The sequence below is a fragment of the Cyprinodon variegatus genome, unplaced genomic scaffold, assembly GCF_000732505.1.
Source record: "Cyprinodon variegatus isolate N-32 unplaced genomic scaffold, C_variegatus-1.0 Scaffold220, whole genome shotgun sequence".
Classification (NCBI taxonomy): Eukaryota; Metazoa; Chordata; class Actinopteri; order Cyprinodontiformes; family Cyprinodontidae; genus Cyprinodon; species Cyprinodon variegatus.
Genome location: NW_015150673.1, coordinates 205,221 through 222,947, shown reverse-complemented (window position 1 = coordinate 222,947; position 17,727 = coordinate 205,221). Strand labels below are relative to the sequence as shown.

Sequence of the window (17,727 nt, the reverse complement as noted above, 5' to 3'; positions counted from 1 at the left end):
AGAGACTCTACAATGGGCCTTTAGCAGCCACAGTAACCAGTAAGCAGTAATTAAACCAAAATTGTAAAAAAAATAATAATAATAAAATAAAAAATGTATTTATGAAAATGTAAAAAAAAATAAAATAAAAATGTCTTACTTTCAATATGCTCTACTCAGGACTCCTCAAGTGGAAATGTGTTAGTATCGGGTTTAATTTAGCAAAAAATCTTCTTTAAGGAACCCTTTGCTATCCGATTATTAATCAATTAACTGAAAAAGTAATCGGCAGATTAATCGATTTGCAAAATAATCGTTAGTTGCTGTCCTAAAAGAGACCCCTAAGTCTCTCGAAAGGGCAGAAACAGCCCCACCCCTGTTTGCAGATTGGCTTTTTTTTTTTATTATTTTAATTACACATAATGACACTTTATTATTTGTGTTTTCTTTCATTGTTGGCCCTTTTAACCCCACCTAGAAACGACTTTAAACACAGAGACAAACTCAAAGGGATGAGTCAGTTGGTCCATCTTCATCTACATCTATGACCTGGACCTGCTTTTTATTTTTAAGCATTATTATTTTAACAAGAGTTAAAAATATCCTACAGTCTATTCAATTAGACTTCCCCAAATATAAAACGGACTATAAAAGCAATACCATGTTTCTTCACCTAATAACAAAAAAAACCACTAGAATGTTAAATAGGGCTGAAACAATTCATTGTATTAATGGTCATTAATCGATTATTGAAATAATCGTCAATTCATTTAGTTATCGATTGACTGTTACCTAGAGTATAGAGGCTCTATAACATGCCTTTAGCTGACAGAGAAACCCACTAAGAGCAGTAATTATACCAATAAATATACCAAAAATACAAATAGAACTTTCTCTATGTCAATATGCTCTATTCAGAACTCCACAAGTGGAAAAGTTGTAGTTTAACCAGTTTTAAATTCTGTATATTTAAAAAAAAACTTTAAGGTACCCTTTGATTTCCAATTATAAATCTGAAAAGTAATTGACAGATTAAACCATCAGAAAAATGATCTTAGTAGCAGCCCTACCGTTAACCTACAAACGCTCAGAAAAAATTTGGTTTTGCTATGTTTCAAGGTATTGACCACTTTATCATCTGTAGGACTAAAGACACTAAAGTACACTACCGTCTGCTAAAGTAGTGCAGATGGTATTGAAGATCATATAACTGTAAAAAGTGCTGCAACCAGAACACAAGCAAAGTTTATACGCACGGAGTAGGACTGGGCATGGATGAAAATTTGATTTCATAAGTTAAGGGACGCAAGTACTTTTTCATACAACTAACTTCAGCGTGTTTGACCATCCAATCACAGACCCGATTCAGTAGTGCATCAAAGTCTACGTTCAAACCGCAAAATGAAGTGACCCAAATCCGATGTTTCTGCCCACATGCAAACTGGATCTGATCTTTTCATGGCTGTGTGAACAACACAGATCCCATCTTTTCCAATTCGACCCAGGCCCTTGGCTATGTGGTCCTGGATCCGATATGAATCTGGTCTTGTCGAATGTGACCTGTGTCTGAACGGCCAGGTCGCATTCATCCGACCTGAACGCCATTAGTGACCGACATAGGTCACTATTCTGCGTCTTGCTACACAGAAGCGGCAGGAAAAACAAACACCGTGGCAGATGATGATGCGGACAGCAATATTTTTTTAACCATCTTAAAAAGATTGCGGATTTAAGGTTTGGAAAGATCACTAGATATGCCCCAGCGCTACCATCCATGTTTAATCCTGTAAACACAGAGCACACTGGCTTGTGACGTCATTGTGTCCTTTACTGCACATGCAGGATACTTAAGCTGTATGAATACAGTTCATGCAGGAGATCACAAACAAGTCGCATATATTTGGAAATATAAACGGCAACGCAAAAAAAAAAAACAGATTTCAGAAAAAATCGGAATTGAGCAGTAAGGCCTGCAGTGTGAACGTAGCCAAATCTTTGTAAAGTTAGCTTCTCAGGAGTGACAGCCAATTACACAATAAAAGATGGTGGGCCAATCAGGAGATTGTGGGCGGTCCTGTAGCTTTACATTGTTTTGGGGCAGTAAAACATACAGGTGACATGTCCCCACCCATCAACCCCCAGAATTATGTCCATGGGACTTTGTGATTTATATCTAAAATCTTATAATATTTTGTGGCATTACCATAAAAATGATAAAGGTGAGGATTAAAACATCTTCAATACTCCTTTAGAGTCTTTCTTTAGTAAAAAATGTGCAGGAGCAAACAGAGCAACATAACCGACTGCTCTAAAAAAATATACAATGTTAAAATAGGCTTCTTCAGGACACCGGTTCCTTGAAGAAATATGATTTATATCACTAAACATCCCACTCCATAGGTATTTAATTTCTATTTCTCAATCCACAAGTGGGGAAAATGTTAATTTAAACAGTTTATCATTTCTTTAAGCGTCATTTATTCAAATCTACTGTTTAGACCAGTGTTTTTTTCAACCTGCTCCTCAAGGCCCTCTATCCTGCATGTCTCAGATGTTTCACAGCTTTCACATTCATATCAATTGAGAGCAGATTAACAGGTTTTATAATGAAACGCCTTCATAGACATTGCGATCCATCAGACGGACATTTTTTTTTCTCTTGTTGGGTTCATAATCAGAACAAAGAAGAACTAGAATGAGACATTTTCTTTTCTCCTCTTATTTTAGTTTAGACATTTAAACTTTAAACAGTTGTTTATGAACCATTAACAGCTTAAGTGACATTTCCACAATCATATGGCATCTTCTGCATATATATTGATTTTCTATTCATTTTGACAATTGCTTTTCTTAACTATTTTTTGTTTTGAAGACTGTATAAAACCTCAAACTCAGCGCTATTCTTGACATTTTGAATTGAAAAAGCTTCCTGTGTGGGAGTTGAAACATCTTCAAACTCAGAAACCAAGTACAGTGGATTGCTTTTCTTTTTTTTTTTTAGAATGACCATGACCTGGATGACTGGGAACCTTCACCATCATACCTGAAATATACCAAATATGAGATGATCGATATCATTTAGCTGAAATCAAACATTATTTCTAACAACTTTCTAATCTAATCACAAACTCAACTTCTGCTTCAATGACACTTCCCCTTTTAAGGAGTGACATTCAGAACCTGGAAATACCTTCAGCTGATCTACTGTGGTCTACTTTTTAAACTCAGATAGCACCTAACTCTACAAACTAGTTCATTTTCAGCAGCAGAACAAATTAAACACGTTGAGTGGAAATAAACCAGAGGTTCAGGTTAGATGAACAACCTCAGCTTTTGTATTTTTCCTTTGATATTAAACATGTACATAAACATTGTAGTAGGTTTAAAGAGTGATTGAGTTGGCCTGCAAGCAGCAGGTGTGGGTCAATCTTCAACAGACTCACTCTTACCCAACAACTCCTTCAGAGTAGTTCCTGACTTTCCAAGGCGTGCCCGTGTAACCTTCATATCTTTCCGTGTTAGAGCCGCTGTCATTGTTCAAAAGACTGGAATTGTATCCGAAAGTGCTCGCTTTGTTGTCCCTCTTCCTTTTATTAGGGTGTCCGTCCGTGAGTCCCCTCCAAACCACAGAGACCCCACCGCCCTGCTGCCCCGCACCACCAGCACCGCCCCTGCCCGCGGCTTGGTTGTTGTGGTTGCTGTTGTCCAGTGGTATAAAGTCCCGCTGCTCGGTCATCTCTCTGTCCCCTGTGGAGGTATTCTGAGCCTTGATGTCTCCACCGCCGATGTGAGAGTCGAGCGTCCCGTTTCTGCAAAGAACGGCTCCCGATGCCCCGTCGCTCACGGTCGCTTTCAGGCTCTGAGATCCTGTGGAGTAGCTGCTGTTGACGTGCAAATACCCGAACCCCTGCGTCGTCTCCCAGATCTGCATCCACAGGTTGTTAGCGGGTCCCCGTTGTTCTGGTTGAAACCAGGCGATTCTCGGATCCATCAAACGCCAATGTAGGCAAAAAGCCCCCCCCACCACCCCACCACTGAGCAGCGCTCAGCTCGTGTGCAGCTAGCCAGATCGCTAGCTAACGTTAGCTAGCCTGCTCAGGTTCTCCACTGACCGTTACTTCTAGATTACGAGAGGGAAAAAAACTAAAAATAAAAACTACGCGTTTGAGAAATCACGTTAAACACCGAAGGTTCGGACTAATTCATCCACACATAGTAAAACGAGAGAGCGAGACAGCTGATAAAAACACTATTCGAGGATCAACTTGCTGTTAAAGATGTTGAAGCGTGCGAGGATCGACTAGAAGAGTGTTCCTTTCCACCGATGGCGGAGTCAACACCGCTACTGCGCATGCGCACTGCGAGTGAAAAAGGGGGCGGGGATACGGCGATTACGCAACATACATTTACGTTTTTTTATGTACTATTACATAACAAACACGGATATATATATATATATCCATATCCATTCCTTTATTGTCCCACAAAGGGGAAATTCTGGTGTTACAGAAGATTATAGAAAAAATGGCCACACAAATGTGGACCTTAGAAGAATGTATAAAAATAACATAATAGTGAAGAGTTAAAAAAAATTATAATAATATGGAAATCGTATTCTACAGATTATTATAAGTCTTGCAATTAAAATCGGTTGGAAATCAAAGAATATTTTTTTGGGGACAAGGGGGGACAAGGCATCAACATTTTAAAAATATTTTGATAAAGAGGTTTATCTCCATATATATATATATATATATATATATATATATATTTCAGTTGTTAAATATAAAAAATAAAAAAAATAGCTTGTGTACGATTTAGTACGATTCCCATATATTTTTGCAATTTAAAATGAGAAAGTAGCCCTTCCAGAAATTATCCAACAGCAGTGAGAATGTATATGATTTAAAAAAAAAAAGGCCACTCAGGAACCGCGATGTATAACGGGGATCCAAGTGGGACCCGCTAACATCCTTAGGAATCAGATCTTGAAAACGCTGTGGTTCAGGTATTTGAATGTCAACAATTAATTAAAAAATCTGATTAAAAATGATCCAAACAGACAGAAAGAAAACTTAAGTTCCAATTCTGGTATGTTAAATTCTAAAACAAAGAAGCAGAACAAAAGTTATGACAAAAACACAACACATTGAGAAAGATGTGGCACTCTTTCTTATCAAAATTTTAAAGAAAAATAAACCAAAACTTAGAACCGGAACAATAGCCTTAGCAGGTCATAAATAACAGTAAAGATTGTTTACACACAATAAATCCTTCAATATAAACTTCAAAGTATATATATATTTTTGGCTAAATTCAGCTTATTTCTATAGCACAATTTCACAAAATGTCATCCCAAGGGACTTGAGAAAGACAATTTAATTAGATCACACAGGCACATTGGTTCAAGGTTTTCTCTATAAGGAAACCCACCTGATGGCATCAGTTTGTTGACCTTGCCAGATTTACTCCTCCTGGATGGGCATGTGGCGACAGAGAAAGTGGGACTCGAATTGTGTTGTTGAATCTACAGCAATCCCTCAAACAGAGCATGCATGCAGAGACAGTAGAGAGGAAAAACTCCCTTTTAACAGGAAGGAACCTCCAGCAGAACCAGGCTCTGTGTTCTTCCAAGCCCTACTGGTGTTTGAGAGGACAGGAGACACATTAAAAAGGAAATATAGAAGCACTGATCTATAATTACTTTGTTAGAAAAGGTAACAGTAAACTAGCCCCATAGGTGGATCTGTCTAGGAAACAGCTAAGCAGACAAGCTCTGAGTCAGTTTTTTTATATCAAAAGGTTGAAATAGAGTTAGTCACAGTAAAAGCTGAGCCCATAAATATTTCTAGGAGAGGAACAGGACTAAGCACCGAAAAACAGACCCAACTCTCTCCTCTATAACTAAAGTTGATGATGGCAGCAGCCCAGCTGATTTTCCTCCAGGATGGTATCACAGTTGGATGGATATTTGTTGAAAACAAGCTTGTTGTTTATTCAGTGAAATTCGTGGCAATGAGAGCAGCTGGTGATTTTACTTATTAAACAGTAGAGACACTTCATGATTTAACTTAAGAAAAAAAAGGTCTAGTGCAATGAAGAAGTTATTTTGCTTTCAAAAGGTCACTGAAGTAAATGTAACTAGATAAATCTAACCAGTTACAACCAATCTGTGTGTTCTTAGAGCTTTAGGCTTCCTATAGAAAAACCCTAAAGAAGCTTTAGGGTTCTGCTATTAGACTGCTGAATGTTTTGTAAAATGGGTTATTTTATTATATTTACTATATTTTATCATTATATATATATAAACTGAAATGTTAGAACTGTAAATTTAGTCATATGTTTATATTACTGTTTTTTTTTTTATATATATATATTTTTTTTACTATTTTTCAAGACTGCACTTTAAAAAAATGTAATTGTCTAGAGAGCTGTTCTAAATGAAATTTCTTTTTAATTTACACTTGTGTAAACAAAATGACAAATAAATCTGTCTAAGTCTTAAACAAAATCAGTCACTTCATCTTTCGGCATTACAATAGTGGGATGATTTCTTACTTAATTTCAATTTCCAGAACTCCTTAAAATGGTACAAAAACACAGGTTTTCACTTTTAAGTAAAAATCTGGATTTACTTGGCAAAAAGAAAGAAGAAAAAAAGGAAATATCTTCCTCCCTAAAACACTGTAAAGGCAAAGCTAGAGATTCCGGTAAAACCTTTCAGAAAACCTACAACTAAATAATTAAGCGTTGCTTTTTATTCTTACAGGATAAGCTATAAATTAGATAAAAATAAGAATGATCATCTTTAATCTTTTGTAAACCAGCTGTTTTATTCAATAACACAGACTTTATCTTCTTATACTTCTCATTTATATTTCTTGTTTAGTTCGGATTTGTGACCTACAGCCAAACCAACCTCTAGAGTCTGCTTTGATTTAACAGGAAGTTACATTTGTGCTTTTCAACTTGCATTTTTTAACTTCTTTGTTTTTGAACGTTGGCTTTATAACTCTCAAGTCATCATTCTTCCTCATAAGTGTCGGCCATAATCTCGCATTTACATTCTAATATTTTTTTTTATTGGTTTCTCTGTGAACCATAAAGCATCTAAATATGTCTCGAGTTAATGTAAAGTATCTTTCTGTAATGAATCTACATGAGTTTCTGCACTCAGCCTTTTTATTAGCTTTCCCTCAGTCTGAAAATATCTGTTGGTCTGTTTGTGTGTGTAGTGTGTGTGCGTTGGTGATGGGGTGTAATTATGTTTATTCTATGTTGGATTACAATGGGGTAATGTTTTACTTGTGGAAAGCACTTTGAACTATATTATTTGTATGAAAAGCGCTTTATAAATAAAATTTGACTTAAGTTGAACTAGTAAAATAACCTATTTTCATTGTTTTCTAATTTAATGAGCTGGCTCTGGATTATTTCTGTTTCTTAGATTAAAATGTGCTTTCCTCTAGAAGAAATTATTTCAAGCTAATTTCATCACAAAGAGTTTGGAATAAGACCTTCAACAAACAAAAAGTCTATCGATTTTCAGTGGTTTGATTACATACGTCTAGTTTTTTTGACAAGTTTGTACATTTTTGACATTTTGGAAGAAAATTAAAAATGTGTAAAGAATATTTCCAGGTGGAACGTCACATCTCCCTTTACTCCAATCTGGTTAGGATGGTTACTAATGTTTGCATTATTGCTAAGAACTTCATGCATGTGGGAAAAAGTTCTAGATAAAATGAACACAAACTGCTGAACATTTTTAAATCTGAGCTTGAGATTCAATATGATGCATCAGTTTTTTTTCATAGCTTGGTTGAATTAGATAAGTTAGTTTCTTTCACACAAGTTTAGCACCCTTTGCGGTCCCTGCTAATTCCTGCTCCCTTCAATAATAAGTGCAGAAAGTCATTTTTCTGAGAAAAAAAAACTGCTTTTAAGAAGCTTTGAAGTTTGGATGTAAAGAAATATAAATTCCAAAAACAAAAAAAAAGCCTTTTTAATAACATGTCAGCTTTGTACCCTTGTGAACTTAGCCGTGTGAAAATACTCAGATCAATTTAACAATGTTCAATTTTCTCTTGTAACAAACATATTAGAATCTCACTGGAATCTTATAAGGTAAATAAACAAAGGAGGACATTATTAGGAACAAGTGGTTTTTATTGTCTTTTTTACAAATAAAACGGAGGCATGGCAAGATGAAAATCCAAGTTTGAAAGAAGGCAATAAATCCATTTTGTAGTTTGCAACAGACCATGGAGGGATTCAGTAAAGGTGTAAAGAAGGTGAGGCCAAATATGATGGACCCACCATTTAAACACCAACATCAACGATGGCAGCATCATGCTGTGGGCCTCCTTTTGTTCTCAGGGGAGAGAAGAATTGGTGTTTAAACCTCAGCTAGGCTCAGTGTGGAAGAGGTCATTTAATCTCCTTTATCTTTAAGAGGCATTTTAAGCTTTTCTCTATGAGCTGAAACATCTGTGCAGCCATTTTAAAAGAATACAAAACTACAAATGTGGCCTTCAAAGCCCGATTTCAAAAGGTCTCTCGAAACCAACGGCACCTAAAATATCCCAGTAATATCATTACTTTAATAAAACCACTTTTTATGGATCATTTTACCGTTAAACTCCAAATAAGAGCAGCAGTCTGTGGTTTTCTCACAACAAAAGTAGGCCTCCTTCTACCACTTGGGATGTTAAAGGATACCAATGAATTATTAACTGCACTCTTATTCAACTTTTTCTCACACTTTTTTTTTCCACACTAGCTGATATGTCATCACCTCTTCTTTTGGACAAATATTAAAACTTTTACCAAGCAAAGAAAAATGGAGAAAAAAAGATAATTAATAAAAAAAAAAAAAAATAGATAAATAACTGATATTTTCACATCCAATCCTTCTCATACCGTCTCCACGACTCACAGTATGAAGAACCCAAAGTCCTTATTTCTTCACCAGCTTCTCCAGATAACCGATAAATCTCCTTAGGTTGATTTTGATGTTGTCCAACACGCACAGCTGCTCAGGGCTGTAACTACCCCGTCCTTCTTTACGGATCTATCGAGGAAACAGAAGACAGATAAACATCTTGACTTATTGGAGAAATTAGACACTAATGAATTCAATCTGACCATTTTTTGGGGGAAATTGTACAAAAGAAACTGAAAATAATCAAAAACTGTAAATCAATAATTAGCTCATCTGTAGAAACCTTAGCCTTGAAGACTGGCTGAAGTGCCTTAAGTGCAGGCAATAGGCTGATGGTTTTAGCCGCTGTTTCTGCCTCCTCGCCATCGGCAAACACGTCAAACAAAGCGTCCAGAGCTTCTCCGTTCACAACCAGGTTGGAATCTTTCGTAGCGACCTGAAGCAAGGCGTTTCCGATCATCTGGGGGAGCAAAAAATAAATAGAAAAACTTCAGAGCGGGATCAAAAAATATGGATTTGAAGCAAACTAACAGGAAAAAGAAGCGATACCTGCAGGGTTTGCGCCGTGCCCTTTTCTTTGGCTAACGTGCTTCCAGTGATGCCCAGAATGGCGACGGCGTTAACCCTTACGCTGACGATGTCGCAGCAGGTGGCTGCCTCGCTCAGGCTCATCAGCTGCTGGGGGGTCATGCACTGAAAAAAAAAAAAAAAACACCCAACAGCGAGTGTCTTCATGAATAAAACCTTGAATCAAAGCTACAAATCAGAATCTATTTATATGTGTTACCTATAAAACGAGATTAAATAGTTTGCTTTTGGATTTTTTTAACATGACAAATAGATCTATTACAGACGTTTACCAAGAGTTTTCTATACCGTTCGTCCTTCAGAATTTATCTTATTTCTTCCAATTGTTTACATGTTTAAGGTCAAAATGGTTCTATAATAGATATTTGTATTGTGTGTAGCTGTAAAAATACAGCAATCTGAAACTGCACAGTTTTCAGGAAAGGCAACAATAAAATACATCAGAAAAAAACCCACTGTCATAGCCACCAGGGGCGCTAGACCTGTAATTTCCAGGTTTAGCTCCCCTGAAAGTGACAGGCAGCAGCCTATGGGAGCAAATCGTTACCAAATTTAAAATAAAAAAGCATTTTCAGAAATGCTTTTTCATTTTAAGAATGTGGCTGCACTGTTTAACTCATAAATGAAATTAGTAATCAATTATCCTGTTTGCATTTTAATTTTCTTCAACACTGCTCATCCTTTTACTTAATTAAAATGAAAAAGAAAAAGACATTTGAGATTTATTTTTCAAAATGTTCCCCAGCAAATTCATACCAAAATTCAATTTGAAATGTAAAATTTGAAAATGAAAAAGCATTTTCAGAAATGTTTTTTTCATTTTAAGAATGTGGCTGCATTACTTGACGCCACTCAGTATGCTTTTTCGTTTTCGAGTTATGGACAGTACTTTGCAGGCAAACCACGAAAACGAAAAGTCCGCTGTGTTTTCTCTTTGATTATGGCATAAAATGCACAGTCTTAAAAAAGAAAATGCAAATGCAAATAGGATGATTGATTACTAATTTCATTTTTGAGTCAAATAATGCAGCGACATTCTTTAAATTAAAAACCATTTCTGGAAATGCTTTTTCATTTTCAAATTTGACTTTTCAAATTGAATTTTGGTATGTATTTGCTGGGATACATTTTGAAAAATAAATCTCAAATCTCAAATGTCTTTTTCTTTTTAATTTTAATAAGTAAAAGGATGTGCAGTGCTGAAGAAGAAAATGAAAATGCAAAGAGGATTATTGATTACTAATTTCATTTATGAGTCAAACAATGCAGCCACATTCTTAAAATGAAAAAGCATTTCTAAAAAATGATTTTTCATTTCAAATATGGTAACAATTTGCTTCCATAACAGCCTACTGGCAAAGTAGAGAACAGCAGAATGGGAAGTCATGGAGTTCCTGGTAAAGTTGAGGCCACGTTAAGTTCTCCAGATGAAATCCTACATCAGAATTTACATGGGCAGGTTTTAGCGAAGAACCGCCTGCATCAAGATGCAGCAACTGCTGAATATTGACCCAATAAATCATTTAATAAATCCTAAATTTAATTAATGCTAGGGTTAAAAGTTACACAGGGCTGTTGTAGGAATAAAGATCCAGATATAAAGTATCTTAAAAGTTGTATAAAGCTAAACTATGGTATTTATCTCATATAATATTAACCGTAAAGTATGAAAACTTTGAACTGAGACAGAACCATTTCGTATTCAGTACCTGGCTAATGTTCTTGGAGGCCATTATCTGCAGGAGAGAACGCATGGCGCTGATAACAGCCTCAAGAAACTCCTCATCTTTAGGGATTTCTGAAACAGAATAACGAAACAATAATTCACAGATCTGTGTTCTGTTTTCATGGAATGAATCTAAACTGATTCCTAATGTCTAAAAATTGTCATGAATGTGAACCTCCGGCTCCGAACACCAGCGAGGACAGGTGATGTGCTGCTCCCTGCAGGGCTGCCTCTCCGCCAAGCGACTCTGCATCCATGGTGGAGAGGATGCTGTGGAGGCAGGTCAGCGCCCGGGACTGAACCCGCTGCATCCTGCACAGAGGAGACATTTAAAAAAAAGTTTAGGTGCAGAAAAGTTTGAAGCTGCAACTAATATGAATAGGGAAAAAGAAAAAGGAAAAAAAAAAGTCAGCTACCTCTTCTTTAGGCCCCTCCAGGATGGACTCTCACTGCACACATCAATGGCTTCTTGGCTGGGGAAGGCTGTCTTTTTAAGGACCTGGAATCAAGAGGAAAAATGTTTATATAAAAGCCAAACATTAAAAGCATAAGAACAAGAGGAGAGAGAAGGGGCTCAAAAATCACACAGCGCCTTCCACAAGTAGAGATAACCATGAGCTTTATCACATTTTCTCACGAAACAATTTACTGTAAACTATGTGACAAAACACATGGGACATTTATATATTTGAAGTAGGAAATAAAAGAATGTATATTTTATTATTTTTTGAAAAAAAAAAATAGCATCAGTTTATATTCAGCCGCCTTTTCTCTGATACCTTCAACACCTTTAGCCATGCTAGAGCACGGTGGTGGCAGCATGATGCTGCATGGAGAATACCTTTCTACAACTGGGACAGGGAATTTGGTGAAAGTGGAGGGAAAACATTAAGGTAAATTGAAGTAGATTTTACTAAAGCATATTTATGAGCCAATGGCCTAGTCAAAGTCTGGATCAAAACGCCTGATCTGAAGCGACATCCTGTTCACCGGCCGACTTCATCCAACGTTTGAGTAGGACTAGGTGTGAGGTGCGGTGGAGGAAGCAGAGAGCGTTTGCCTTTTCTGGGATGCTGTAGTTGATCAAGGCGCCTTGCACCTCGGCTGACAGGCACAGCGGGGACATCAGGTGTGACGCTCCGTCACAGAGCCCGTCCGCCGCCATGTCGCTTTCGTCGCTGCTCGATTCCTCCTCCCACTCGTCATCAGATGGGTCTAAACAGAATTCAAACAATGCAAACAGGAAACAATGAAGGATTTTATTTTGCTTCTCTCCTCAAATCCCCGGTCGGGGTGCCTGGGGTCAGCGCTGCTGTCCGCGCCCTCAACACTCACCGTCAGAGCAGCACATGTTGACAATGATCTCCAAGGACGTCTGCTGGGCTGTCAGCAAGGCCGTCGCTTCCCTCAGCTCCTCCTTACCCCTCTGGACACAAACAAACAGCCAAGTGAGTCAACATCAGACCGCCGGCGCTGCCATCACCCAGTCTGGCTTCAGCCGCTCGCCATTCGTTCCCGCTGATGTACTCAAATACGTCACGTTAAACTGGGACATGGTGGCAGCCTGCTTAAAAAAGCAACTTCCAATTATGACCAAATACTAGATGAAACCCCATGTCTACATATGTTAGAGGGAAACTGCGGAACGTCAACATGATTTTGGGGATCAGCTCCTGATGGAGCCATGAGGGACAGATCCGTCTCGCCGGCGTCGACTGACAGTCAGTCAGCGGTCCCTGCATGAACCGTAAGGCGTGCGACACCCGGTCCAAACTCGACCTCCGTCTGCACGCAGGGTGACCTGAGGCTTTTTCACCACAGCGCTTCCAGTTGTTGAAGAGTTTGTCCTTTCTGTTGTTTTAAAATGATCTACTTTCCTTTTTTTCTTCTTTCCTAAGGACCTGAGAGCTTAGAAAGACGTTAACATCCTAAATCCAAACACTGATCTTGGTTAGCTCATCAACCAGAAGGGTGACGGTGTGAAAGATCAGACTCAGAAATGCTGTAGGTGGATTCAGGGGAAACCAGCAGCTGTGAGGGCGGCTTAAAGGAATAGTACACCCAAAACATGATTAGCCTTCATTTTCTACTCACCCCCATGCTGAACAACACTCTGGAGTACTTTTTTGATATCTCAAATGCATCTGGAGATCTGGGAGGCTTCTTGCTGTCTGCTGACATTCAAATAACGGAGTTCTATGGCGCCCGAGGCAGAAAGGTCCATAAAAGTCCACAAAAAACGTGTCAATATTCCTCCATACTGCTCGTCCAATGTATTCCAAGTGTCCTGAGTGGGTAGCATCCAGAATTTACTCGAAACGAAGTCATTTAGAATGTTTTTAGAGCATAAACAGTAGTGGATAGGATTTCCTGAAAGCGCGTTCACGAGTCTACGGAAACTGCGGCAGACCAAACCAGATGAAAGTGCGCATTCAGCTCGGCAAAGAACTCATGCTCTTCCTCAACACTGAAGTCCTCAGACATTTTTCTTTCATTGTTTCTTTCTTTGCACAGGTAAACAGCACATTTCTTCTTCTACGCTTGCATTATCGGCAGAGCAGACGCTGAATGTGCACTTTCATCTGGTTTGGTCTGCCGGCTTCCGTAGCGTCGTGAACTCGCAGGCGCGCGCTTTCAGGAAATCCTATACACTACTGTTTATGCTCTAAAAACATTCTAAATGACTTCGTTTCGAGTAAATTATGGACGCTACCCACTCAGGACACTTGGAATACATTGGACGAGCAGTATGGAGGAATATTGACACGTTTTTTGTGGACTTTTATGGACCTTTCTGCCTCGGGCGCCATAGACCTCCATTATTTGAATGTCAGCAGACAGCAAGAAGCCTCCCAGATCTCCAGATGCATTTGAGATATCAAAAAAGTACTCCAGAGTGTTGTTCAGCATGGGGGTGAGTAGAAAATGAAGGCTAATCATGTTTTGGGTGAACTATTCCTTTAAAGCGTCAAACTGAGCTACTTAAACTCTGAGACAGAAGGCTGCTTTTAAAATAACCTGATGGACGATGAGAAGTGCTCAACATTACACACTTTAATATGGAATTATTGCAGTTTCTTATTTTAAATTTGACACATCATAAAGAAAAACTAGATCTACTGATCCTTTTTTCCCACCTCTAATTCAGCAGCTAAGGCGCTGTCACACCTTGAAGATTTAACCAGTGTATGCCGATGTATGACAGATCTGGCAAAATTTTTTTACTTTTCTGCTAAAAAACTGAAATTACATTTATTTCACAGAAAAATTACTTAGATTTTAAATCTTTCAGAGCTCATCTTTGCTCAGACTATCTGTGTAGATGGAAGGCACCTTCTCGGTGTGGCTGCAGTTGCAAATTAAATAGCATATATATATATATATATATATATATAGCCTAATCCTACTTTAATATTTTCCTCAGCCTCACCTCTGACCCGTCTTTGGTGTTTTTAGTCTTCAAACCGCTGAGACCTTCGCAGAACAGCTGTAGTTATACATTTATAACTAATTTATTATACCATTAGTTGTAGTGAATTTTTTTTTTGGGGTCCAAAAATGAAAAGAAAAAAAGTTAAGGTACACTCACAATGGGGAGTTTTGTTGCTGTAATAAAAGAAAGTGTGAAAAATGTTCAGCAGGTGTAATTCTCTTCACATGGTTCATTAATAATCAGATTCTGCTTACAGGCAGCAGGTCAGCGAAGTCGCCGTCGACCTTCTGAGTTTTGCCGTTCTTCTTCTCCATGGGTGCTTCCTCCTCTCTGTCCATCTCCTCCTCGACAGGCTCCGCCTGTGGTTCTGTGTCCGTCGCTGGGGTCGTGTTTCTGGAATGAGCCTCTTCTGCTCGCCTGAGTTCAGGGATCAACACGCCCGTGTCTAAATCCAGGCACTGTGACAGGGTAGCCACGACGGCGTTGAGGGTCTGAGCTTGCTGGGCGGCGGGCAGGCTGGTCTTCACGTTCCACAGCGTACCTGAGATACAAGGCAGGCACTGAGGAGACCTGGAGTCATTTCATGATGAGCATGAAAACAGGATGAATTTTACCTGCAGCTAAAGTCCTGAGGAGAGTGTGCGCCATGTCTGGCTCGGATGACAGTAGCACTTTCTCCAGAGCTCCGAGCACAGCGGGGTTCATGCTCCGTAGGAGCTCAGGGTTCTCCTCAGTCACAGTGTGCAAACAGTGAGCTGAGGAGCAGAGAGCGATCTAACTTAGTTTGGTTCATATCAGACAGTCTTGTAAAATACCTTTAAACCCTGCAGTCATAGCGGTATGAGCCTCTGAGGGTGGAGCTTCTTTTTACTTTACAGCATTAATGTTAGGTTAAAAAAAAGTTCCCCATTAAATCCTTTTAAAATAAAGGAGGCTTTAAAGTTTCTAAATTAGGTCACCAACAGTTTGATACATCAGTTTGGTTTTACAACCCTTTAAACAAAAAAATAAATAAAGATGCTACTTTAATGTCTATCCAAAAATAAAATATCTATAGTCCACTAAAACCTTTGTGGAATAAATACGCTTCAACCAATTAAGTCCAAGTTTACTGCGGTTATAGTCAAGATGCGAGCAAATTTTTCAAAGGGGTTTCAAGGTGTTTATTTTTGAAAACAAATTGGTTGAGGATCGAAAGTTTAGATACTTTTTCTGTTTTAATCACCTATAAATAAGAGATTGTGATATTTACAATCATGGTTCTACTTGGAAAATATTATTAATAAAATATTTTTTTACATTTCGACACTGGGGCAACACTGGATTTAATCAGATACGTAATTTCATGAAAAGGTTGCTCTGAAAATCCTCTGGGCTTAAAATCTACAGAGATAAAACCAAACACACCTGACTGTCAGACTATTATCCTTATTTAGCCTGATCCTGTTTTTAATGGTAACATTAGGAGAACATCAGCTCCTAAAAAGCTACAACCAACTTTGACCAACGTGCAACATCCAGTCCTTTAATATCAGGCTGGGATTTGAACTGGAAGCAGCAGCTGATGGGTCCTTGGGAAAGAAAATCTGCGCTTCAAAAGGACTTTTATATAAGAACTACCTTATTTTATTCATATCCAATGGTTTTCAGTCATTTACTTATAGGAATATAATCTGACTATGCACCTTTAAAAGAATTGTTGTTTTCGACAGTCATCTTAGATTTAGTCTTACGACAAAAACTATCAATGATCAACCACATATAGTTTATTAAGTAGTGAGAGCACGAGGAGCCATACTGCTGTGAGTCAATGTTCATTTTGGAGAGCAAAGCGTGGCCTCGGGATTAGTGCTCACAAAGAAAATTTTCTGCACAAGCACAGCTGGAAGAGCAGTTTGTTAGAGTTCAGTGCGCAATACCAGACTATTTCGGCTTATTTAACCCCTGCCGGTGCTGCCATGGTCCATCTTTGGTCATGCAGAATGTGCACTGCTGCACGCCAGCTGGGCTGCGTCACCAAACAGGACGTAGCAACAAGGCTGATACTGATTAGCTTGTTTAACAGATTACAGCACAATGATGCATTTTAAACCTCGTCGTTGACGAAAACTCTCACCTACGAGTCATAATGTTTTCGTCATTAAAGATCTATGTTTAGCTCATCAGTTTTCATTATCATCATGAAAGAAAGGAGCGTCAATGAAATAATTTTATCACCGTTGACGAAAACAACACTGTTTAAAAGCACAGCTATCACCACATCTTTACTGTCATCTTTCTTTTCGTCCAAACTTCAGTTGGAGGAAATAGAATTGGTCTCTATGCTTAAAACAGCTGAATAAAAACCCACTTCCTCTGGACTAAACCGCAACCGTAAATCCAAATATTGTTATATTTGTTAAATACCTGCTACAGGAAATGTGTTGCTATTATAAACAACCAACAGTTTATTTGCATTTTAAGCCTTTAAAAAGAAAAACAAAAAAAGATTCAGATGAATTTTCTTCTTTAGGGTATTATTTGATAAAAAATAAAAAATTATTTGCAAGCTGATTAAAATAAAAGCAGCTGTAAACACATTATATCTTTTTTTTTATGTAAATCTGTTGTTCAGCAGCATAAACTGATATCATGCCATCTCTTTCAGACCTACCAGCAGATACGGCCAGCTCCACGTTGTGAGGGTGTCTCTCCAAACACTGGACCACCACATCCAAGAGCCCGGATTTGTTGAACAAAGACACCGCCTGACCGCTGTTCTCGCTAAAGGGATGACAGGTGAGTGAGACCAACTGTTAAAGAGCAGCCTATTTATAGAGGCGATCAAACTCTTTGAAGGAGCATCGGATTTTATTCTTAATACTCCTGCAAGCGAAATGTCTAAAAGATAAATATTGCCCAGACCAGGGGTCTGCAACCTTTGGAGCTTTATGTGCTTAACAAAGACCCTTCATCCCTTTGGCTAAAAATGAGGAAGAGTCAGATCATTTTTGGAAATATAGCTACGCTAACAGATGCATGTTTCAGCATTTTCTCCACCGATTTGTTTTATTAAAG

At 38.3% G+C, this 17,727-nt stretch overlaps 2 protein-coding genes across 2 annotated transcripts in view; both read right to left on the bottom strand.

Moving 5' to 3' along the window:
• Positions 1–4,306, bottom strand: part of papd5 (PAP associated domain containing 5) — a 32,762-nt gene extending 28,456 nt beyond the window's left edge. The window contains exon 1 of the mRNA XM_015380729.1: positions 3,429–4,306. Coding sequence (XP_015236215.1) covers positions 3,429–3,970 — 542 coding nt within the window. The 5' untranslated portion in view covers positions 3,971–4,306. The remainder of the gene's footprint in view (positions 1–3,428) is intronic.
• Positions 4,307–8,753: 4,447 nt separating this feature from the next.
• Positions 8,754–17,727, bottom strand: part of heatr3 (HEAT repeat containing 3) — a 15,083-nt gene continuing 6,109 nt past the window's right edge. The window contains exons 5-15 of the mRNA XM_015380698.1: positions 17,324–17,433; positions 15,285–15,425; positions 14,925–15,211; positions 12,573–12,663; positions 12,298–12,452; positions 11,654–11,736; positions 11,413–11,549; positions 11,221–11,309; positions 9,473–9,616; positions 9,207–9,383; positions 8,754–9,052 (exon numbers count right to left, since the gene is read on the bottom strand). Of these exons, the coding sequence (XP_015236184.1) occupies positions 8,939–9,052; positions 9,207–9,383; positions 9,473–9,616; positions 11,221–11,309; positions 11,413–11,549; positions 11,654–11,736; positions 12,298–12,452; positions 12,573–12,663; positions 14,925–15,211; positions 15,285–15,425; positions 17,324–17,433 (1,528 nt within the window). The 3' untranslated portion in view covers positions 8,754–8,938. The remainder of the gene's footprint in view (positions 9,053–9,206; positions 9,384–9,472; positions 9,617–11,220; positions 11,310–11,412; positions 11,550–11,653; positions 11,737–12,297; positions 12,453–12,572; positions 12,664–14,924; positions 15,212–15,284; positions 15,426–17,323; positions 17,434–17,727) is intronic.